The sequence below is a fragment of the Thamnophis elegans genome, chromosome Z, assembly GCF_009769535.1.
Source record: "Thamnophis elegans isolate rThaEle1 chromosome Z, rThaEle1.pri, whole genome shotgun sequence".
NCBI lineage: Eukaryota > Metazoa > Chordata > Lepidosauria > Squamata > Colubridae > Thamnophis > Thamnophis elegans.
This window is the reverse complement of record NC_045558.1, coordinates 91,858,779-91,883,683: the sequence shown is the minus strand read 5'-3', so window position 1 is coordinate 91,883,683 and position 24,905 is coordinate 91,858,779. Positions and strand designations below refer to the sequence as shown.

Genomic DNA, 24,905 nt, shown 5'->3' with positions numbered 1-24,905 from the left:
TGGCAAATAGATTTCAATAAGTCAATATTTACTTACCTAAACTGACAAACAGAATGACCATGTGCTTGCAAAAAAAAAAAGCAATGGGAATGGGAACAACTTCTGACTTTCTACTGGTTTCCCCATTACCGGTAACTTGGTTTATGGGAAGTTGGAAGGGAGCATCAAATATCATTAGTCAAGTGTAGCAATGCTGCAACAGCCCAACTTTGGGAATAAAATTGGTCTAATATCATGGAAATTTCAATTCCACAGAAATAATGTGTCCCATATTTTTAATGCATTCTTTAATTTAGTGGATTTTAGGAAGCTTGATTCAAAAATTCTTGCAGTTGAATTATCCTTTGGGCAAATGTGATGGTCCAAAGAGATAAGCAATTAAAGTTTTATTAGTATATTATTTATACTAGATAATAAAGTAAATAAAATTATAAATGTTAAATCACATCTAAGCAAAAATGTAATTTGCTTATTGCCAAAAAAAGTAAGAAAGTAGGCATGACTATTAGGCAAGGCATTCTAAAGGTGGAATGACTGGTTGGTGTCTATATTGAACAAATCCAATTAATTGGATTTATATAATCATTGGTTAGCATTAAAAACTGTGCAAGCTTTGAAAATGTAATAAAGTTACTTGGAAAAGGGAGCCTAAGAGCAAAGTCTATTTAAAGCAACTGCATTCCTACTTTTGGCTTTGAAAACTCTTAAAAGTACAAGTGTTTTAATAAATATGATTAATTAAAGTAACCAGATTTTTAATGGGACTTATTAAAAGTAACTGCTTTAGCGTAGCTCATAAAAGCCTGCATAAAGATGCAACGCCTTTTTTAAAAGAGCTGCATCCCTGTTTCTATACAAGTCTCTTCCACAGGATGATTTTTCATTCTCTTTGAAACAGGCCCCAACATAAATTAACAAAGCACAACACCACATAATCATAAATCAAGTCATGCATCATCTAACGCATAGGATGAATTTGTAGGAATTCCTACAAATTCTCCACCACTCTCAGGGGTAAGGATTTCCTATATCAATTTCAGATGACTGGTGATAACCAGTTTCAAATACAGGAAGCCCACAACGCTAGCTAGAGCAGTTGTAATTTCCTGCTTTTATCAAGGCTGGCCCATTTCAGGAAAGAATTACAGAGGAGGATATTACTTTACCGATATGATTGAAAGGGGTGGGAGATGTAAATGAATCAAAAAGATAGTGAACCTAACACTATACTCAAATCTACAATCAAATGTTTTTCTCCTAATAATTATTTTTTAAAATTCGGTGCATGTTTAGTAAACTAAGCATTCAATTTGTAAAAACCATAATTTCTGTATTTATTTCATATTTTATTCTAAGCACATTAAGTAACTCATATACTGTACATCAAACCTTTTAATTTCAGCTTGAAAGTAGACAAATATTGACATCGTTCCCATTGAAGCTTTTAAGGGGTTTAACTTCGGTTTAATCATTGTATTAATAAAACAACGTGAACTTTATTTTTGTTTGAGATGACCTCATGAAATCAATCGAATAAGTATTCCAGTGGGAAACTCGCTACCTTTCATTCCCTAGTAGTTTTCCTTTTCCCTCCAACTCAGCGTGGGACGTATAAATAACCTAAAAGTGGTCCGGCGAAGGAGGAGGAGGAAACTTAAGCAATAGTGGCTAATCCCCCATGGGTAAAGCACTTCCCAAAGGTGGGGGAAAAGGAAACTAGCCCAGTGCTGGAAGCCCCTGTCATTTAGTACTTCTGAGGGTGGGTTATAATCAATGCCAGGAATAGATGGGTGCAATTCTTTTAATAGCTTCAAATTTTCTCTGAGGAAACGTTTTTCTGCACTTAAAAGGCGACGAAGTTCTGAGCCTCCTCGGAGATCTCTAACCTGAAGGACGTGGGCAGTATTAGGACAAAGGTTGGCTGGAATCCGCAGCTACTAAACACGGGGCGAGGCTGTTTCTGGTGGTTCTCGGGTGCTGCGCTTACTAAGGAGCAGCTTGAGGAAAGGCATTAGAGCTGTAGCAGTTAGAGCTACAGAGGGCGAAAAGAATGGAACCTGGAGACCTCTCGGTCGCTCTCCCATCAGTAGTCAGCTTTCTGAATGTCTAGTGTTGGGGTGCTGCTCCTAGCCTAGAGAAAAAAAATGGTAAAACTTAAACACTTGATTTTCCAAAAAAAAGAGAACCAGCAAAAAGTGACTATATGCAGAATCATAGCTTGGCCGATGTAACGAAGGCACCCTACCACGATTTTAAATCATAGTTCAGCTAAACCATTAATTTCTGAGTACTAAAACTTTTTTTAAAATGTCTGCGCCAGACATACTCGGTCAGTGGGCGTTTTTTTGCTGGTGGTTGTTGATAGACGTCAGGCTAATATAGGGCTACTCTTCTTGGCTGTCAGATTTCGGATTTTATATCCCTAACTTAAAACTTGATTTTTTTTTTAAAACGGAAAATCTCCAATACTAAATAATTACTCGGGTTTGCGGCAGTTTACTTAAACTGGATTCTAGTCCAAATCCAGCGTTCACTAGCAAACAGAACACAAGCTTAACCTGGAGTTTAAACATTCCCCCCGCCCTCCTTCATTATAAAGAACAGGCAGTTCTGTTTTCGCTGCCTTGTAACAGGGAGAGGGTGGGGCGCTGCTGGCCAATCACAATCTTGAGAAAAACCTCTACGTTTAAAAAAAAAGAGGCCAAACAGGCTCGGAAGCTGAGCGTTCGTGTGAATCTAAATCTGAGTCTGTAAGCGACGATCGCCCTGGGGTGTGCGCACGTCAAGTACGTAAGGCTCCTCTTCGTCGCAGTCCTCCTAAGATAAAGGCGAACCGAACGAAAATGGCGGATAGGTTTTCCCGCTTCAACGAGGACAGGGACTTCCAGGTACCGATACCCAACGGCCAGCAATGGCGGCCGTGTTTGACCGTAGCATATGGGTGCCCGCCTTCCTTCCTTTTGGGGGACAAAGGGGAAAACAGTGGCGCCCACTCCCGCTTCGAAGTGTTTATTCCATGCAGTTTAAAGGCCTCTTCCTTTCAGGTTTCCGTCGCCCGCTCTGTTCATCTTGGGGGGAGCCGTTTGACTATTTGTCCTTTTGCTGCTTCGTTTCTCTTTTGAGGGGGGGAGGGATCGAGATTTTCCCCTTTCCGTCAGGTTTGCCACTGGAGACAGAGCTTCCCCAGAGTGAATAGTATGGGATCTTCTCTTGAAGTTTGGTTGGGAAGAGAGGATGCTCTTCCGTTGCATGTTTTTAATCCAGTCTTTTAAAGACAGGTTCTTTGTGTCCCCCCCCCCCCACCTCTCTCGCTTTCATGCCACACATCCCAGTCGAGTATATATTCTGCTTTTATTCCCTCTAGCTTCTAGGGGGATAAGAGAAGGAGAAATGTTTAGGGATCACCAGCCATGTTTTTAGCTTCCTTGCCTTCCGCCAAGGATTTAAATATTATAGATTGATTCGAAATGGCCTCCTTTACTTTCCAGTATAATGCACACTGTAGGTAGAATTTCTGGACAATGCGCATTTCCAGTTACTTTTAAGGGGCTTCTTACTGTGGGATGGTTTTTCCATTTTGATCTCAGTTTAAAGCAATACAAATGGGTATTTTATGGTGAAGGGAATGCTTTGGTAATAATCAGATGGAAGTGGAAATGTTAAAAATGTATTTAGTATTTTCCTCTTCTGGTCCTTGGTATGTACAGCCAACATACTGTATTGCAGAAAAATAAACTACTGATCCTTGTTAATGAGGATATCGTTCTTTTCCATATTGATGATCTTGCATCTAAAGAAAACAATCCTCCACTCTTGTTTTTTGGTAGCTTTGTAAAATCAAAGCTCTTGCTGCCTGATGCAGATTGAAGAATGATCTCTTTTCCAACCTATTGCTTAATAAGGTTACATAATTATGTTTCTTATGCCATCCAGTCTTTTATGATTAGAACCTTTAAACGTAGCAGTAATGGGCTTTATTTCAAATGGGGAAGGTAATCACTACTATAAGAGCTAGTTGAAGTTACATATTTACTTAAAATAAGTTTATCTCACTTTTCTACTTGAAAAGGATTAGGGCATACTTCTCTTTATTACTTAAGTTTTCTTGCCAGCCAGGAACATATATTTGCAGGAGAAATTTTGGGCATGCAGCAGCAGTTTAAAATTGTCAGGGTTTTTTGCTTATTGAAGATTTTATCTATAATAATTTAAATCTTGTAATATGCAAATAATAGTCATAGTTACACAACATTACATAAATCAAAAGCCTTGAGCATTTGAGCATTGACAAAAATATTAGTATCTCTTGAATCTCCTTTTTTTGCACAGCTGATTCCTTCTGATGTAAACATCTAGATGTAAAATTTATATTACTTTTCTACATTCAGATTTCTATTTTTTTTAAATGTCAGTCTTTGCTAGAAATGAGTATATTATATTATACTAGCTCTGTGTTTCAAAAACAACTGGTATTGAGTAGATAATGGGCATATTTATTTTTTCTGTTCCCTCCATAAAACGTAAAGCTTTTTGCAGTTTCAGAGAAAGTACTGCATTATGCTGAACCTATCTGTAATAGCAATGGGGGTTGGAGGATGAATATTGGCTTTTCTTTCTAGATGTCTGATGGAGACTGAAATGTGAACTCTTAGTTGCAGCAGAAATAATTCTGGAGTTCTTCCTTCAGCCATAGGGCTTTATCTCTGAACTGTTTGGAAAAACAAGAAACTATGTTGATACATGAATTGGAAATAGTGTACCTTCCCTCTATTTCTTTAGGACTGTTTTAGTAATGGACATATAAACATGTTCTGTAGGATGATGAAAATTTTACATTGCTATCTTAAAAATGCAACAGTTAATTTCAGTTTTATTGTAAAATAGTATCCCAAGTGTAACTTATTCTTGCATATAAAAATGATATAATTTACACAGTTTTACAGTTATTTCATAAAGGTTTCACAGCTAACTACTGTTCAAACATTAGAGAAATATTAAATTGATTTTTGGGTTTTTATTATCCTGAATTATCATAGTGTTTTTAATATGGCATATCTAAAATGTACTGTGTAATAAATCTTTAAGTAGAGACATTTATCTTCATTATCTTGGTTTTCTTAATGAGATGTAATACGGTAGTAATTAGAGCTTATTTTCTTGTTTTATCTGTATGTGTAAGATATTGTGAAGGACAGTTAGAAAACAATTCTCTTCTACGAGAGCAAGGATACAATCTCTGATGATTAAAAAATTACTGGCAGTATAGAGTGTTTCCATTAGATTTCCAAAGAACATAAACACAGAACCTGTCTACAACACCTTAAAGAAGCTACTGGATCATATCACACACCCCTGAAAATATTGAAAACTTCTGAACACAATTTGATAAGTAAAGCAATTAATAACTTCATTGAACCACTCTACATAAAATTATTAAGCAGCAGTCCTCTATTTCTAAGTGAGAAAGATAATGTACTAAGTTTAATAACCCGATTGTTGTTAAAACATTTGCAGATAAGAGATTCATTGCTACTTCTGTTTAATAAATTACTTTCATTAAAGATACTACAATGCTATAAACAGCCCAAATCCACCCATAAAACTCAGTCCCTCCTCCCCTCATACACACATCATCTGGATAAAATCTTAGTTTGATATTTTTGATTGTTTGTCACAGTGACTGAAGAGTAGGTCCATTCTGGAGAAGTGGTTGACCTCTTGTGTATTGTGACCTGTCTAGTCTCAAGCTCTTTGCATCTGATTGGTTTTTCTAGTTCTCACATAATAGTACTGATGAAAGAAAAGTTGAGCTAGCCAAATTTCTTTATTAAAAACTATATTTTAGAAGATTTTAAATGTATGACTTGATGTATATACTCACAGAAAATTTTAAAAATACTAAAGGTTAACTAACCAGTAATATGATATGTACATACCATTGAGATCCACAAACTCTAACCATGCCTCAAATCACGCTTATATGGGGAAAACTATTACCGTGTTTTCCCCAAAATAAGACGGTCTTATTTTCTTTTTACTCACAAAATATGGCTTGGGCCATTGAGTGGAGGGTTTATTGTTTTGGGATTGCTGGGCGGCTGCTCTCTTGAGAGCGGGCTCCCAAAGGGCCGGGCACAACCTCATGGGCGAATGGTTGTGTTGCACTGTCGCAGCAGCGCAACACAACAGCCATGAAGCGACCATGCTCACGAGCAGCCACCCTGCAAACCCCCTTTCCAACTGGGCACAGCACTATTCACTGACCAAGCCGCGTGAGCGAGTATTCCAGCAGTGGCCGCTAGTTGCCGGCAGAGTGTACAACTATAGAGCGTACTCCCAGGGCCACTGCTGGAATACTCGGTTTGGAAGCCGCCGAAAAAGCCATGCTGGGATGGCAGCGGCGGCAGCAGAGGTGCCCTGGCTCTGCAGGGAGAGCTGGGCCAGGGCATAGTGAGGCTGGGAGGTGCGAGAGCGGAACAGCCGCTCGCGCAACCCCCCTCTCCAGCCATGCAGAGCGCCATTCACTGGCATTTCAAAGGTGCCAAGCCGCGGGAGCTAGACGGTGGCGAACAAGCGCTCATGTGGCTTGGCGATGCGCCTAGATCAGTTAATGGCATTGTGCCCAGCTGGAAAGGGGGTTTGCCGAGTGGCTGCTCGTGAGCGTGGTTGCTTTATGGCTGTGTGTTGTGCTGCTGCATTAGTGGGATGTTATTTCCTACATTTATGTTATAGTAAGCAATATTTATCATGTTTATGTCTTTGTCCTTGTTCTGATTCATTTTTGATTTTCTTATTCTGTAGCCCCTGTTTTAAAATTAGCTTCTGAACATCTTATAAAAGAATCACTATTTTTGATATTTTATAATTCAAAGTGCTCTATTATTTTAGGAATATAGATTAAATCTGATTATATATGAAACTATAACCCAGTTTTCTCATATATCAATCATGAGGCACAAATAGCATGGATGGTTTAACAATTATTTATTTAAGAGTTTCTGTATGGCTGCCTAAGAATTTTAGTCAGGAACCTAACTTTATTTTTACACTCTTCCCAATAGCAACTTCAATCACCTTGACCCCAAAGTACTAAGTTTTAAGAGCCTTTTTAAAAGGGTTCAAAGCCAATAATACGTTGAGGAGGCAGTAGGTATCCCAGTGGAAAAGGCATGCTTCCTGAATTCTATCGGATGATATTACTTCTGGGACAAGAACTGAAGCATGCCCCTCCTATTTAAACAGGTGGAGCAGATAGTTATTTTTGGAAATAAGGACAATAACTCAGTTCTATGCCATACAAGAGTTTGTAGATGATACCCAGCACCTTGAATTGCACCTGGCAGCATATTGGAACTAATGCAGCTCATAAAATAATGATGTTACATGGGTGTACTAAAATGCACCCAAACTTCACATACCACTGCATTCTGAACCAATTGAAGGTTCCAAATGTCCTTTAGGGGCTGCCGCATAGAGCACATTGTAGAGATATACTTGAGAGGTGAGTCTAATTTGAGCTCTAATTCAGGAATGACTACATTTGGTGCACAAGATCAAGTTATGCAAAGGTCCTCCTGGTCTCCTGGAACTGTGTTTCTAAAAGGGCCCCCAAGTTGTACTCTGCTTCTGAATTGGAGAGTGCCCCCTTCCTCAGAATCAACAGTGAAATCTGCAGTCCAGAGATCAGGAGGATCAAGGACCCATAGACAGTCAGCCTTGCTACTCAGGTGCCCACTTTTAGAAACTGGGACAGAACCTTGACAATATGGCTGAACAAAGCAGCAATACACAACTGAGTATCATCAGTGTATGATGATATTGTATCCCATACCTATAGATGGCCTCCTCCAACAGCTTCATGTAGATGAGAGGGGAGAGCCATGAAGAAATCTTGCAAAATAGTGGCCTAGGATAGACCATTCCCTGCATACTGACAATAAATGGAAGTGGTGATGAATGAAGAAGTACGGTTACGAATTTTCCAACCCTCTGAGCCAGTCCAGAATTGCACCTGGCAGAAACCAGAAACCATGGTCCATGATAAAGATTATTGAGAGATCAAGAAAAGTCAGGATGGATGGCTTCTCCCAATAGGCCATCAGCAACCAATTCTTTCTCTACTGTATCTCAGTCTGAAACCAGACTGGAAGGATTCCAAAGGACTCATTCCTCTAGGATCAATTCAATAACCTATCTTTTTAGATATTGGAGTGGAGAGTAAGGAAACATGATATTGATGGAAATAGGCAGAAATCATTACCTAAGCGACGGGGGTTGGAATTTTTTTGAGTCCAGAACAACCAATGTCATTCAAAAGATAACATTTAGAATGGATCAGACAGATACCTCCCTAATTTAGTTGTGTATAAGAGGAGGAGGAGGAAGAGGTACAGCACAATCAGATATTTAAGATTCTGTCACTATAGACAACGTCAACAAAAGTAGTTCTAATCATCCTATAGAAAAATTTATTGGACTGGTGTAACTAGTAGGGCTGACAGTTGAAATCAGGATGAACATTGCCCAATTCAGCAATGGTTTCTTCCAAACAGCACTATAGGTGAACAGATCCAACATATGCTTACTCTCTTAAGGTTCTAACCAATTAGGAAGAGTACAAATCTAAAATACAGTGCCTAATAACTAACAGCTCCAAAGATCCTCTTCCTCAGAACTAAAAGCATTATCTCCTCCAAGATAACAACAAAAGATTATGTCTCAGTCACTTCCATAGGATTTGAGTAAACTGGAATCAAATTTATCGCCAGGTTCCAAAGCAATCCTCATATTAAACTTGCAAATGTTTCCCTGATCCTTTCCTATCAGAAGAGACTAAGTCACATTGAACAAAGCTGCTGGCTGTCACTTGGAAGACACATTAAGAGGAGAGAAATAAATATATGTTGCCATTCCTATTCACATAAATTAAGGAAGGTTCTTACCTGTGTCCAGTTAGATCATACTTTATCTTCCAAGCAGTACTATAGGTATCTTTTCTGTAACTTTATCTTCTGGATGTCCTTTGTAAATTGAGACCCTCTGGGATCTGCATGCAGAGAGTCCACATTGATACAATTTTATTCAAGGTCATTATCATCTTTTCATTCCACGCATTGACTAAGACTTCATTCACTGGGATGGATTGATTTCTTATATAATTACTTATTTTGATTATGAAATACATTAAAACAATTCTGAGCACGTTTATTGTGGCCCTCCATTAGTTTTTCCTCTCTCTTTCAATTCCTATTAAAAGGGGTGGTGGTGAAACAAGGATAAATCTTAGTAGTAGTCCTTTTAATTTTATATTAATTCTGTGGTATTTTATCAAAAACTGAATTCCTACATTAACTAAATTAACCTATCTCAGTTCTTTTGTATGTAGAGGCTGCTGTTGTGTTCTATACATTGAGGTTTGAGACAATGTATTGGGTACTAATTGTACTACTATCCGTAAAAGGAAATCTAATCATGAACCACAAAAAACAAAAGGTTCTATTTCCCAAAGAAGTGTTTATTTATCAATCAGTACAAGATTTTAAATATTTGAACCAAGAACTGTCCATCTGCACTGGATTCAGAAAAAGAACCATTGGTTTGTGGAAATTCTGAAAAGGATCTAATTTAATTGCTTAATTACTTGGATGTGCGAAAGAAGGATTGAAAGAGACTGAAAGAGCCTATTCCTAACTGCTTCAGTTCCTTCGTTTACCTATGTCTCCTTCCAGGTTTATCAAAAGAGAGTGAAAAGAGGAATGTATTAGATTTACTGTGCTCAGCTTGACTTCTGCTGGATCTCTTCAAACTGATCACGTTTTCCTGCTTTGGGGAAGAACCTCTGTAAAGGTCTTCTGCCCAGTCCATTCTCAGAGAAAGGCTTCACAATAACAAATGTCATCTTTTTGGAACTTCAGTTCCCTTCCTTCAGTAAAGTTACCAGTGGACTCTTCTCCTTCCAGGAACCAATAACAAATACTATCACATAACTTCATTCTTTTTTTTTTTCAGTCACTCCATTTTGTATAGACTTTCTCTCTTCTCATTTTTCTCTTTATAATTTGGGATCAGATGGCCAGCATGTCTGCCAGCAACTGAGTAGTTGAATGCCCCTCCCCGCCAGGGCTTTACTCCTCTACACTTACATACCAGGCTAGGCCAATGTCTAGCTGTCTGTTTCTACATCTCTCCACCAGTCATAGCTAGGAGCCAGGTCAGCTCATTAGCCTTTGCAACAGTATAGCTTCCTTTCAAGGCCACAATGGAGCTGCTTCTCTCTCTTTCTCCATAGTGAGGGGGGAGGAGTATCCAGAATGGGTTGACCTTATCCTCTCTTGATTGGATTGAGTCAGATAAGCTCTTGGGCTCCGCCCCCTGGAACCGGGCATGCCCAGTTTTTCTCACTCAAAACGATTGTGAGACGTTGCTCATTCTGGATCTCCAGCAATTTACTAGGATCTAAAGGAAAATTCACTTGGACCCGTCGAGTTTTGCCTCCCTGCTTCGCACATAGCCTCCTCCTGCAGGATTGGGACTGCCACTAGCCCCCCTGGGGCGGCACGCTGCCCTGGCCACTGAGGACATCCGAAGACTCTCAGTGAGGACCTTGGCCGGGCAGCAGGAGGACGGGCAAAAGCCTCTAGCAGGCAGCCCTAACCGCTGAGGCTTGTAAGTCACTGGAGCGCTCTGTTGCTCCCCTCAAGGGTTGAGCAACAAACCAGGGCTTTCAAACGCCCTGGAGCGCCCGCGCTGCCTCCACGTGGCCAGAGGATCGTGAGGAAGCCGAAGAAGCTGTTCCTGGCCACAGCGACATTGGAGGAGAGGCAGGAGGAAGAGAATCCGGCTGGGAGCACACGTGGCAAGCTCTCAGGAGTACAAGCCTCTCTTCAGGCACTTTTAAATTTCGTGCCCCTTTGCAAGCCGGTCGGCGCCATTTCGAAGCCGGGAGGACCCATGTGGTCCAAGATGGCTGCGCCCAGCAGCTACCAGGAAGGAGAATCCCAGGCAGCTGCAAGCATGGACTGCAGCCCCACCGGAGGGGCAGAAGAGCAAGCATCCAGGTCAGTGGCTTCCCCAGAGACTGCCCGAGGAGGGGGAGGGGAGGAAAGGCTAAATGCAAAACCAAGCACCTTTCCCCCAGGGCAGATCCAGAGGAAGGGAGGGGTCACAAGCCTCCAAGCTCTCTAAATATGAGCGGAGGAGGCATAAGGCTTTAGAGAGGCTTTGCAAAAAGGCAGCCAGCCATCAGGATGCCCAGGCAAAGGGGGAGATAATCCAGGCACTCCCTTATCCAATGGAGGCTCAGGGGAGAATCCAGCCCTGCCAGCAAAGATCCCTATAGACACCTCAGGACTTTGGGCTCTACTCAGGGGTAGCAATCCCCTACCACCCTACTGTGGGGGCAGCCTTGCCTACTGGCTTTCCCCTTTTGGGCAGCCCCTCCCTGCTCGGGGGCATCAGCCCCAACCAAGCACCTCCCACAGGGGCCCCCAACTTCCAGGAATTAATGATGCAGGCTTTTCAGCAATACATGGCTGCAGCATTCCAACAGCCACAGCCTCAGGGGGCCCCCTCCCACCCACCCCCAGGGCTCCTGAATTCCCAGAAGCCCAGGAGAAAGAGATTCACAGCTCCTCAGATTCATCCCAGGAGGACAATGAAAGTGAGGAAGGCGAGATCAGAGAACTCAAGCTGTCAGAGGATGAAGACATGCCTCCTCCTAAACCTACATTCACCGGGTTTGTTCCAGCCCTCACTGTTTAAGTCCCTGCTCTTCAAGGCCAAGGCAACGGTCAAGCTAGGCAACAGAGCAGCGGAGGCCACACCCCAACGCCAGGGCTTCTCAGCGGAGAACATCTTCGATGAGCAGGCCATCGAGGCAGACACCGTTCCTACGCCCAAGACCTTCCTCGACCTGATAAGGCGCCAATGGGCATCTCCTACAACTGGCCCCTCACCCTCCTCTTCAGACAGGGTGTTCTTCAATGTGGACCAAGAGCTGGCTAAGCTACTTGCACAGCCCGTCATAGATGATCCAGTCGTGGCTCTTCATACATCCTTCAACATGCCTGGGGAGCCAGAGGATGCCTTGAAGGCGGAGGACAAGAAGGCAGATCTCACCTTGCAGAGGGGTCATCTAGCAGCAGCCTGGGCTGTGAAAGCATCCACCACAGCCTCCTTCATCATCAGATCTTCCTTGCTGTGGCTGCTGGAGCTACAGCAACGCACCCCCATAGCAGATGCCCGGTCACATCAGGACATCAACAGGCTGGCAGCGGCCATCCAGTTCTCATCGGATGCCACCCTGGCTGCAGCCAGATTTGCTTCCAGGGCGATCGCATCGTCGGTGGCATCACGCAGGCTGCTGTGGCTTCGACAGTGGCAGGCGGAGGTTCGTCACAAGTGGCGACTGGCTTCGGCCCCCTTCACAGGGGACTCCCTCTTTGGCTCGGCTCTGGACCGGTTCCTGATTGAGAACAAGGACAAGAGGAGGTCCTCGCCACTGCCCAGAAGAAAGGCAGCTTCAGGTCGACTCCATACCCAGACGCTCCTACTCCCGGGGTCAGGACTCTGGTTCCTTCTTTCGGGGTCAGGACTCCCTTAGGGGGTCAGAGGCAGGTTTCTCTGGAAGCAGGCAGTATCAGGGGGGATTCCTGCTAGACAGAGGTACCCGGACAGACAGCAAAGAGGCAGGCAGCAGAAGCGGCCCTTTCGAGGGGGCGGAGGAGGCGGAGGGGGGTGCTCCTTCCGCAGAAACTAAAGCTAGGCCAGCGTTCTCCCCATTGGGGGATGCTTAGCGCACTTCGCTGACCGCTGGGACCTCACCTCCTCTGACAGATGGGTGCAGAAGACATCAGGCATGGCCTTTCACTCGAATTTCTTTCCAGTCCCCCGAGCTTCTTCCGGATATGTCCGGTTTCTAAGAACCCGACCCGGAGGCTGCTGATACAGGAAGCCATCCAACACCTGTTGGAGATCAGGGCAATCCAGCCAGTGCCTCCAGAGCAACAGGGTCAGGGACACTATTCCATCCTGTTTGTCATCCCCAAGGCCTCTGGGGGCTGGAGAGCGATCCTTGACCTGAAACGCCTGAACCGTTCCATTGCTATAGGAGGTTCAAGATGCACTCCCTACACTCTATCTTGGAGGGGGTTAGACAAGGAGACTTTCTCACTTCAATAGACCTCACTGAGGCCTATCTGCACGTTCCCATTGCCCAGGATCACCGTAGGTATCTCAGGTTCTGCTACGTGGGACACCACTATCAGTACCGGGCCCTCCCCTTTGGCTGTCTTCGGCCCCGAGGGTATTCACAAAGGTAATGGCAGCGCTGGCAGCGCACCTGAGACAGGTCCCGGTGCGCATCCAATGTTACCTGGATGACCTGCTCCTGCAGTCATCTTCCTTTAGGGGCGCTCTGCAAGACCTGGACGTCACCATGACAGTCCTGAGGGACCACGGGTTTACTGTGAACCTAGCCAAGAGTCACCTCCACCCCTCTACTAGTCTGATTCACCTAGGAGCCAGAATAGATACCCAGGCGGGCATGGTCTTCCTGTCGCCCGACAGACAGATAGCGCTTAGACAGCTAGCCTCCTTGATAGCCAGGAAGCGCAAGGTGTCCTTAGTCACTGTCTAAACTACTAGGCACCATGAGATCTCCAATGGTTCCTCTTGCCGTTCCAGCGAAGGCGCACGAGCTTTTCGCAGACCAAGGTACTTCTCCTGGTAGAGGTTTCCCACTCCCTGACTTGGTGGACGTCCCCAGCGATCACGAAGGGCGAAACCTTCTGGCCACCCGACCGCTTGACAGTAACGATGGACGCCAGTCTGAGCGGGTGGGGTGCCCATCTGCTGGCTCAGATGGCGCAAGGACAGTGGACTCAGGCGGAAGTGACTCACAACATAAACTGGTTGGAGCTCAGGGCGGTCCGCCTGGCCCTGTTACGGTTCCAGAACTCGGTCAGGGGCCAGCACATATTAGTCCTCACAGACAATATCACCACCAAGGCTCATATAAACAGACAGGGCGGACAAGATCAAGGGCCCTCATGAAGGAGGCCAAACGTCTGGGTCAGTGGGCCGAAAGGAACCTCCGGTCTTTGAGGGCAGAACACATAGCGGGGGTGGACACACCAGGGCCGACTGGCTCAGCCGGGCCGAGGTGGACAAACTCAGAGTGGAGGCTACAGCCTGCGATATTCGAGGAGGTGGCTCCGAGCGCTTCGGGCGCCCGGAAGTCAATCTGTTTGCCACTCTCCTCAACACTCAGCTCCCTGAAAATGAAATAAAATATTTTGGACCCAGAAAAAAAACACTCAGCTCCCGAGGTTCTTCTCCAGGTACCGGACATGAGGGGCGGAAGGGACGGACGCTCTGCGGAGCTCATGGCCCAGGGGTCTTTTGTATGCCTTTCCTCCCTTGCCCCTGATTCCCAGGGTCATACGGAAGATCCTTCAGGAGGGGGCGGAAGTGGTTCTGTTGGCTTCTCATTGGCCCCGGAGGCCTTGGTTTGCAGATCTCCAGTCTCTGTCGGTGGAGAGGCCCTGGAGAATTCCCCAGGAGAGGATATCCCTCAGCCAGGGGGCGCTGGAGCACCCGGATCCTCAATGGCTCCAGTTGACCGCTTGGCGATTGAGCGGAGCATCCTGAGGAAAGACCTCTTCTCCCCCAGGGTGATAAGGACTATCCAGGCCGCCCGCAGACCCTCCACAGAGCGCATCTATGGCTCCATGTGGCGGGCCTTTGACTCTTGGTGCAACTCCCGGGGGTACAACCCCATCCAGGCTACGGTGCCACAGGTTCTGGACTTCCTCCAGGCGGGCCTGGATAGAGGGTTAGCTCCTAACACAATTAGGAGACAGGTTTCTGCCATCTCATCAGTTCTCCTGTGTGGCAGAAACCAGAGCTTGACGCACCATCCCATGGTCAGGCAATTCCTTAAGGGGGCCTCCAATCTCAGACCACCTACGGTACACAGGTACCCTTCCTGGGATTTACACAGGGTACTGGACGCTCTAACGGGCGCTCCGTTTGAGCCATTACAAACAGTTTCCCTTAAGTTCCTGACCCTGAAGGTGGCGTTCCTGGTGGCCATCACCTCCGCCAGGTGGATATCCGAACTGCAGGCGCTGTCTGTCCACCAGGGAGGATCTCTGTGTCTTCCCCAAGATAGGGTGGTGTTACGGCTGGATCCATCCTTCATCCCCAAGGTGTGCTCCTGCTTCCATCGAGCCCAGGAACTGATTTTGCTCAACTTCTGTCCAGACCCTTCTCACCCATTGGAGAGGAAGTGGCACACTCTGGACATTAGGAGGGCTCTGAGGATTTACCTCAGGAGAACCAGGCCAAACAGGAAATCCGAAGCCCTGTTTGTCTCCTTCCAATCAGGATCCCTGGGTAACAAGGTAACTTCCACCACTATTGGCAGGTGGTTGCGAACCTGCATTGCCACTGCGTACCAATCGCAGGGTTTACAGACACCAAATCATATCACAGCCCACTCCACACCGAGTGCAGCCACATCCACAGCCTGGACCACACAAGCATCCCTGGCCGAAATCTGCAGGGCAGCCACGTGGGCTTCCCCCTCTTCCTTTGTTAGGAACTATAAGTTGGACTCCTTTGCCTCAGCAGAGGCCTCATTCGGCCGCAGGATGTTGCAGGCGGTTCACAGGGCAAGACCCGCGCCTCAACAGGCCTGAGTGGGGGACACGGGGCCTCAGGGGTCTCCCTCCCTAGGGACGTGCAGGCTTTGGTACGTCCCATTCTGGATACTCCTCCCCCCTCACTATGGAGAAAGGGCGTTGGTACTTACCTGATACGCCTCTTCTCATAGTGGGGGGAGGAGTATCCAGTCCCTCCCTGACTATGTTTGTACGACTAAGTGTTATGTTCATTGTTTATGTTGTTATTTAAATATTGATGTTGAAGACAATAAAAGCAAAAAAACTGAATCAAGAGTCTGGAGTGAATGATGCAACGAGTCGGAGAGAGCTCTTCGTCATTAAAACTGGGCATGCCCGGTTCCAGGGGCGGAGCCCAAAGAGCTTATCTTACTCAATCCAATCACGAGAGGATAAGGTCAACCCATTCTGGATACTCCTCCCCCCACTATGAGAAGAGGCGTATCAGGTGGCACCAACGCCCTTTTTCTCCTTCCATATGCTGACTCATGCTAGTATATTAGCAAGTCACTAAAAAACATATTGCAATGCATACTGTACACAGAAAGTTAGTTTGATAAACTTCACTGAGTATATTGGAGAAAAAGTTATTAGGATTTTTCAATAATAAGACATTCTTAGTGTATAAAATTACTTACATGGCATTTATTTTAGAAATAGGATTTTTAAGGTGGAAATAACAAATGGAATGTTTACAGTAGCATTTACAACTTTTACTATTTTATATTAAGCTACATAGTTTTTGTCCTGGTCCATCTATACTTTGCATTCAGCTGAGCACTTAAGGCAGTACAGCAGTTGTACTAAAGTTGTCTGTATTTGAGGCCTAGAAGTGTTGGAGCCAAGCAGCATGTTTTTCGAGCAAAAGGCTATAGAAATTAGTTGGCAGTGGATCTTTCTGGCAGCTGTGATGCTATGGGTTTATTAAGCTTTATAAATCATCAATGGGGCATACAACTGGTTGGTGGGCTGATGTTGCCTTTGTGCCATATGTTGTTCAGGCCAAGCATGATACAGGGAGTAAGTTACTTTTTTCTGGTTTGTGTTTTCTGTTACATGAAATAGTGAGCTCTGTAATGTGACCAGATAAAATATGTTCTGTACTGTAATAAATCTTTTTATTGCTTGCCTTGTTAAAATTTGATCTTAGATTGTACCCATATCTTGTACATTTTGATGGATTGTTGTACATCAAACAACTATTACTATATAGACAATAATGTGAAATCACAGTTACCAGGTTTTTTTTTTATCTGTTTGGCTTCAGATACATCAAATTCATTCCAAGAACCTAGGATGTTGTAATGTATAATTGCAGTATATATACAGAACCAAGCAGCGTGGTATTTTGTAAATGCCAGATGGAAGTTTTGTCAATTTTTAAAAGATTTTTGGTATAGCACCTAGAATGTCATTAACCACTGGGATTACCATAGCCAGTTACTTTCATAATTTTTCACCTTTGATTTTGAGATCTTGATACTATCTGAACTTCTCTAATTCTTTGCCTTCTATTCTACCATCCACTAGTATTGCCATATCAATTATCCACACTTTCTTCTTTTCAATCACAGTTTAAATCTGGTGTGTTATGAGCCAAACCATTATCAATTTCTATTTGATAATCTCATAAAATTTTAATTTGCTTCTTTTCAACTACTCTTTCTCTATTCAGCCACAATATATGCTACTGGTAGTAGGTAAACTTAACTAATAGTAACTCTTAAGACTCATGTAATCATAACCATTAATACTATTTTGTGAGTACAGAAGTTTTAGATTATGAAATTTACATCTCTGGAACAAACTATAGTTCATGAATTTGCTTTCATCAGATGTATGAAACAAATAAATCTATATTCATTGCCATGAGATCCTTGGAAAACTGGTATGATAAGAATAAAGTACACTAGTCCATGCAATCTTAAATTTCACATTTCTGAACATCCATTGTCTGTATTTTACAGTGTAGTATTTATATTTTTTAAGAATATTGTGAAATTAAAGATTTCTATTGGATATTTTGCATTGCAGGAACAAATGCTGAATGTCAATTACTCCGTGTAATGTTTAATCCATAGATTCTTCACTCGCACTGTTGCAAATAACTTGATCAAGAATCTGATTACAAAGGAGGGGTACAGTAAATACACCATTCCAGTATTTTGAGCTGGATTTGATTTAAATCTACTCATTTTAAATTATAATTTTTAAAAAGCATCTGTCATTTCTGTCCCGCAGTGGCTCCTCCTTTGACTCGCTGTTGACTCACCGACAGTCCCATTCATTTTCATGGGATGGCTGGTGATGCAGCAGTGACACAGCAAGGTGTGGGATGTAGCAGGCAGCAGGTGTGTGGATGCCCGTTAACAGGCGCTATCATGATGGATCTGAAATGACATGTGCTTTTTAATATTATATTTGTAAGCTGCTTAGAAGTTTTACTTTCTTTTTTACTGCTCGCTCTTCCTCCTCACACTTGGAGCCTGGTACAGATGCGTTTCTCTTCAAACAGTCATACAGTTTATAGTGTATATAGATTTGCAAAACAATGGGATAAAGGAATATTCCTGAACTTTGTTTTATGATTTATCTCATGGCTACTGTGAAATTGTGTGAATGCATCAATGCAGTGCATTTTATCTTTCTCTCTTTGTTTTGTTTTCTTGCATATTTATTACAGTAGTATCATTATACTCAAATGCTTTGAAACTCATGAAACTATTTTGATGCAAAATATTTTGTCCTGGTACTCATTGTTATTTGGTACTCAACACACAAGCTAGAACTTGTTGGAATAAGCTGCCTTGTGACCCAGTACATTATTCCTTATGGGAAAAGATTGTTATTCATCATTTTTAGTACTCATCGTACCTCCCAGAACCAATTAATGATGAGTACCAAGGTGTCCCTATATTACTATTTTATTAATTAAATCAATTTGTCACCCATCTTATCACAAGGTGACCCTTTGCACTTTGTATTTGTATCAGCATCTGCCACCAGCAGAACTCACTGAGCATCAGAAGCCCCTGCCCCACAACAAGGGAAATCCATTGAGGGGATTATTATTACTATTTTATCCTGCTTTTCTATATATAACTCAAGTTGGTAAACATAACTAATACTCCTGCCTCCTATTTTTTCCACAACAAGAATCCTATAAGATTGGTTGGCCTGAAAAAGAGTGCCTAGCCCCAAATTACCCTGTATGATTTTATGCTTAAAGAAGAACTAAAACTCATAAGTCTCCTAGTTTTTAGGCCATCATCAACCACTACTCCAAACTAGTTTTCTAATTTTTAAGAAATCTGTAGAATTGAAATATTTCATTTAAACATGTTATATTTTTAATCATGTAACCTGAAAAATACTGTAATATTTTAAAGTGAATTATATAGCTATGGGAATTGTCCATACACGATATGGCTACTGTGACATTATACCTATGGTCCACTTTGAAGCCTGTAATTTTGAATGTAGCTTTCTGAGGCTACAGCAGAGAGGGGTTGGAGGAAGGTGGGCAGATGTGGGAGCAACTTGCAATCTTCCCTGTTGGTTTCCCATCTGACTTTCTGAGGAAGCCAGCATGGAGAGTTGCAGGTGGCAATTGTTTGATTGTAGGATGTTTGACAAGCAATCATAAGTGCAAATAGGTTGTCAAGCACCCAGACCACAATCATATAATTGTGAAGATGCTGGATTGTCCGGAAATCCAAGGGCTGATCATAACCACCATTACTTCAGTGCCATCTTAACTTTGAACTGTTGTTGAATGAATGAACAAGGAAACTCTTTCAGTCTTGAAAAGCGAAAGTCAACCCAGAGAATAAACAGGAGATATAATGGCTATTGGATGAGGAAGTGGAAAATGATGTCTGGCAACTTCAACAATAACAGGCAAGAACCAAATCCTGTTAGAAGAGAAAGTTCTGTGCTTGAAATTGAGCTAGGCTACAAATGAGCATACTGGACAAGTGTTTGAAATGCGGATGGCTTATTCAATAGGGTAATGTATAGTACAGCTCTTGAAGGCCACAGGAAAAAGGGCTCAGGGCAGTAATGTTTATAAAAAAGTTATCTAGTTTGAAGAGTATGTGTATGAGTTGGTTGGGGTTTTCATTTTAGGAGATGTGCAAATTTTGGTGAAGAAGAAACACCACTCTTCTCACCTTGCAGGGATGATAATCTTTATTCCCTTGCATAGGTGTTTGGATTTCCTGGAATTGAGGGACAGAAACTATTTTGTGTATTCTGAGAAATTTTAACAACTTGCAGATTTTCTTTCTTTCTTATGATAAGAAATCCTGCATTTACCCAGTTCTTAAAGGGAAACCACTTTGCCAGTTTCAGCCTACATGTCTGCAACAGTACGTTTCTTTGTAATATTGTTGGTTAGCTTCACTGAAGGGTTAGGGGAGAAGGATGAGGGGTGGCATTTAAGCATTTCACCCTTTTTCTATTTTTATATTCCCACACCCCAATCTCTGGATCTTGGCTTCATGCTCAGCAACAAACCTGCATAGAGCACAGTTTGGAGCCTAACCTAGAGCTTTGTTCCATAACTTGATTTACGTAAGGAGTAATCTGAGGTGCACACAAAATTCCCAATATGTCCAAGAAGGTCTGAAAGGAGGCAAAGAACCTTGTGCCACTTTAACCTTAAAGATCTACAGGGCTAAATAAGCTAAAGTCTAAAGACATGTTTAGGTAAGTCACTAGAACTGGGAAAGTGAATTTAATTCTGACCAGCCAGGGTAAAAGCTTTGTATCTGGAATAACGTATGAAGTTGTCATTCAAATTTTGGTGTATCCTGTCATCGTCAAAAGAATTCCCTGCATGGTTGCTGGGATCAGATGTCCCAAATATTGAAAAGCATATGAATTAATAAAAGTTTGGCTCATTTGCCACATTATCAGATAAGTGACAGTTTCAGATCTGCAGAGAATAAGAACATATTCAACAGATTTACCTGGCCTATGTTTAAAAAGAGAGTGAAACCAGTGTTGAGATAAAATGAATAAGGCCAGAAATTGTGATTTATTGGCTGAACTTTGTTTCCCCAAGTAGAATGGTGCAGTATCTTTGGAGCAATGCTGAGAAGAAGACATTAAAACAAGCTACGGTAGTATGAATGCTCTGCATTGTTTCAAGGTCAAAAGCTCTTTCTTTTTTCTGAAAGGATTCCAAATCTTTCAGAAAGCTGACACCTGCCAAAAAGCTCAGATATGTTTGCTTTCCAGTATGAAAGTTTTACTGTGGCAGAAAAGGTTTCTTCCTAGGTTTCACCCAATGACATTCCCTAGCTGGTGGGACCCACAAGATACCTCTCTTTCCGGGCCTGATGGGATGGGCAAATACAAGTGGGGAAAGGTTTAAGTCATGCTTCTTATGTGTAGCATCAGACATTTCTGGGACTCACAACTCATCTCTCTGATCTCTAGGACAGATGGCAAGCCAGCTCTTCAGACTCTTCCAGAAGGTCATCAAAGTCTGGGCCCCCTGACCTTGGGGAGAATGATTTTCCCTTAACCGGATGTAGCAGCAGATATTAAATGATTAAGAATTGAATTTAAAATTTTACAAGCTATAAAAGAAAGTGCAACTAGATATACCAAATCTGAAAATATATTGTCAGGTCATTTATATGATCTGGAATACAGACTGGATTTTAGCACCATATAAAATACATTGCATTTTTTGAAGAAACAGAATTTAGGAGAGGCCTACATAAATATGAAAAGTATAGAAAATCAGTCTATGAAAATGTAGTATGGATTAGGTAGTATTCAGCCAGTTCTGACAGGTTCTGGAGAACCGATAGCGGAAATTTTGAGAGTGGGGAGGGAATGGGATTTTGCAGTATCCTTCCCCTGCCACTCCCACAAAGCCACGCCCACAGAATTGGTAGTAAAAAAATTTGAATCCCACCACTGATATGGACTTATTTTTTCTGTCCAAAGTTACGTACATATGCATACACACCCACATACCCTCCCCTATATATATTCATTCATGAAAAAATATTTGCTAAAACCAATCAATGGAAAGAAAATCTATAGTCTGCAAGATTTAATCATTAACAACAAAGATGGAAGTATTGAAAACATTTTCCTTATAATTTCAGCAGTGTGATTATGGTTTCAGTGTCTCTAAATGAGCAATAATCTAGGAGAAATTACAAAGAAAAGGTGAAAAACTCAAATTCAATTTGATTGAATTTCAAATACTGATAACAAATTACAAAATATCTAGAGTATACCTATATTGTTGCTGAAGTATGATGTAGGCTGAGTAAGTGAAAGGTCATATGTTTAAATTGATATAGAAATTAAACAGGACAATTAATATGTAATAATGGAAGACACACTTTTCCCCAAAACATGATATAACTATTTACTAAATATATAGATCTATCTACCTGGTTTTTACTCAAGGAATCTGATAGAAGGTCAGGTCAGGGGATAGTGCAAAGAGTATGGACTCTAATTCTTATCTATATAGTGCTAAAATTCTCATTGTTCCATCTACTACGTGATCCCCAAGCTAGTTGACACCCATGTTTTAAGCGTCTTCTGGAAGACCAACACCTTTCTGAGTAAAATGATGCCTCTAAGGGCAACAATTTTTGAATCTAATTTTTGTACCTTAAATGGGCTAATTTACAAAATGTGTTCAAAATTCAGATCTTTGAGTCCTGAGAGAATAAAATTTGGGGAAATAATGCTTCAGTGCTATTCGCTGTTACTGTAAACAAGTTTTGTTTTGCAAACACTCATTCCCTCACTGACCCAGCAGCAGTCTCTTATATGCCTACTAGATAAGGTAGGATAGGTTTCTAATCAAGGGTGGGTTTCAAAAATTTTTGATACCTATTCTGTGGGAGTGGCCTATTTTGTGAGCATGTGACTTGGTGGGCGTGGTCAACTTATAAAATGTGGTGAAACTCACTACACTCTTGCTTAGCAACCAAAATTTTGGGCTCAATTGTCAATCCTTCCTTCCTTCCTTTCTTTCTTTCTTTCTTGTTCCTCACTCCATCTTTCTTTCTCTTTCTTTCTCTTACTCTTTCTCTTTCTTTTTCTCTCTCACCCCCCCCTCACACAAACATCCCTTCCAGTTGACGAAAATTTCTGCTTTGCCAGCTAGGAGGCTGGCAAAGAAGCTTCTCCCCCACCGAACTGTCCATGCCCTCCCTCCTCAGGAGGGAAAGAAAGAAGCCGGTCTTGGGAGAGACCTTCCCTCCCCCTTCAGAGAGCCTGTGGAGAGGAGGCAGCCTGGTTTGAATGCAGGCGGGTGATTTAGTGGCCAGTGCCTCTTTTGCTCATTGAGGCAAGTGGAGAAATAAAGGTGCCCCTGCCCCCATGGGTGAAGGGGAGCACCTTCGCCCTCTGCTACCATGTGCCTCCTTTCCTAAGATTGGCAGGATGCCTCTCCCTACTCCCCACCATACGGGGCTGCTACACCCCGCAAGAGATTTCCTGGTCCAGGATCCTGGGAGAAACTCTTCTGCCTAGAGTTGCCAATCTTTCTGATGGCCCAAGAGGAAGCTTCTGCTGCTGCCTTTACAGATGCTGCAGAGATGCACAACTTTCCATCGGCTTTTCCCTCAATGGCGCAGATCTGGAGCCCTTAGGATGCCACCATGGCCAGATTCTCTCTCCAGCGGCAAACCACCGCAACCAAGCAGGCAGCAGCCTGAGTAAGGTTAGGGCATGTAGGGCAAAGAGCGCTGTCTCCTTCTCTTTGGTGACCTTGCAAAAAACAGGGTCTCCCAAATGCTCCCGGCCTACAAAGGCGGCAGCAAAAGCTCCCTCTTGGGCCGGCAGAAGGATTGGCAACTATAGGCAGATGAGCTTCTCCCAGAATCCCGGGCTAGGAAATACCTTGCGGGGTGTAGCAGCCCCATATGATGGGGAGTGGAGAGAGGCATCCTGCCAACCTTGGAAAAGGAGACACATGATAGTCAGCTAACTAAGATATGTAGGAAGCACACCACAATAGTAGTAGGGGATTTTAACTACCCTGACATTAACTGGGAAACAAACTGCACCAAGTGGAAGATCCAACAGGTTCCTAACAAACCTAGCAGACAACTTTGTTTCCCCAAAAGTAGAGAGGGGAACAAGGGGATTAGCCATATTGGACTTAATTCTCACTAACAGAGAGGAAATAATAGAAGATGTTGAAGCCACAGGAACGCTGGGGGCAAGTGACCATGCAATATTGGAATTCAACATTATGCAAACACAAGTAGTAGAACAAAGTCAACCTAGAATCCTGAACTTTAAGAGAGCTAATTTCAATAAACTTAGAGAGACCTTGGGAAGGATTCCATGGATGAGAATCCACAAGGGGAAAACAACTCAAGAAGCTTGGGAAATTTTGAAAAGTGAGATTATAAAAGCCCAATTTAGTACAATACCAATGAAGAAGAAAAACAATAGCTCTCAAAAGAAACCAGCATGGCTGCATAAAGAACTCTGACAAATTGAAAGACAAAAGGACAAATATAAAAAGTGAAAAGAGAGGTACATAACTAAGGCAGAATATCAGCAAATAGCCTGAACCTGTAAAGATGAAGTGAGGAAAGCTTAAGGCTCACAATGAACAAAGGCTTATGACAAGTAAAAATAACAAAAAACAAGCTTTTTCCAACATGTTAAAAACAAGAAAAAGGTTAAAGAAACAATTGGTCCATTGCTGGGAGAAAGTGGCAAGAAGTGACAAGCAACAGGGAGAAAGCAGAACTATTTAACTCATTTTTTGCATCTGTCTTTACACAAAGGGATAAACAGTCCAACCTATCAAAAACAGCACCACAAAAATCAGATTAGGAACACGTTGAAATAGGGAAGAAAAAGGTAAGTGAGCACCTGTCTACCTTAGACGAGTTCAAATCACCAGGACCGGATGGATTACACCCCAGGGTTCTGAAGGAACTGGCAGACGAGATCTCAGAACCACTGAACTATATCTTTCAGAGATCCTGGAGGACTGGGGAACTACCAGAGGACTGGAAAAGGGCTGATGTGGTTCCCATCTTCAAAAAAGGGAAAAAAATAGATCCAGGAAACCACAGACCTATCAGCCTGACCTCAATACCAGGAAAGATTCTGGAAAAGATAATCAAGCAACGAATTAGTGAACACCTAGAAGCAAACAAAGTAATAGCCAAAAGCCAACATGGGCTTGTCAAAAACAGATCATGCCAGACTAAT

General features: G+C 42.8%; 1 protein-coding gene across 1 annotated transcript in view; it reads left to right on the top strand.

Moving 5' to 3' along the window:
* Positions 1-2,674: 2,674 nt before the first annotated feature.
* The window catches only part of GPATCH8 (G-patch domain containing 8), a 90,085-nt gene continuing 67,854 nt past the window's right edge, over positions 2,675-24,905 (top strand). Inside the window, exon 1 of the mRNA XM_032237833.1 lies at positions 2,675-2,888. Within this exon, the coding sequence (XP_032093724.1) occupies positions 2,844-2,888 (45 nt within the window). The 5' untranslated portion in view covers positions 2,675-2,843. The remainder of the gene's footprint in view (positions 2,889-24,905) is intronic.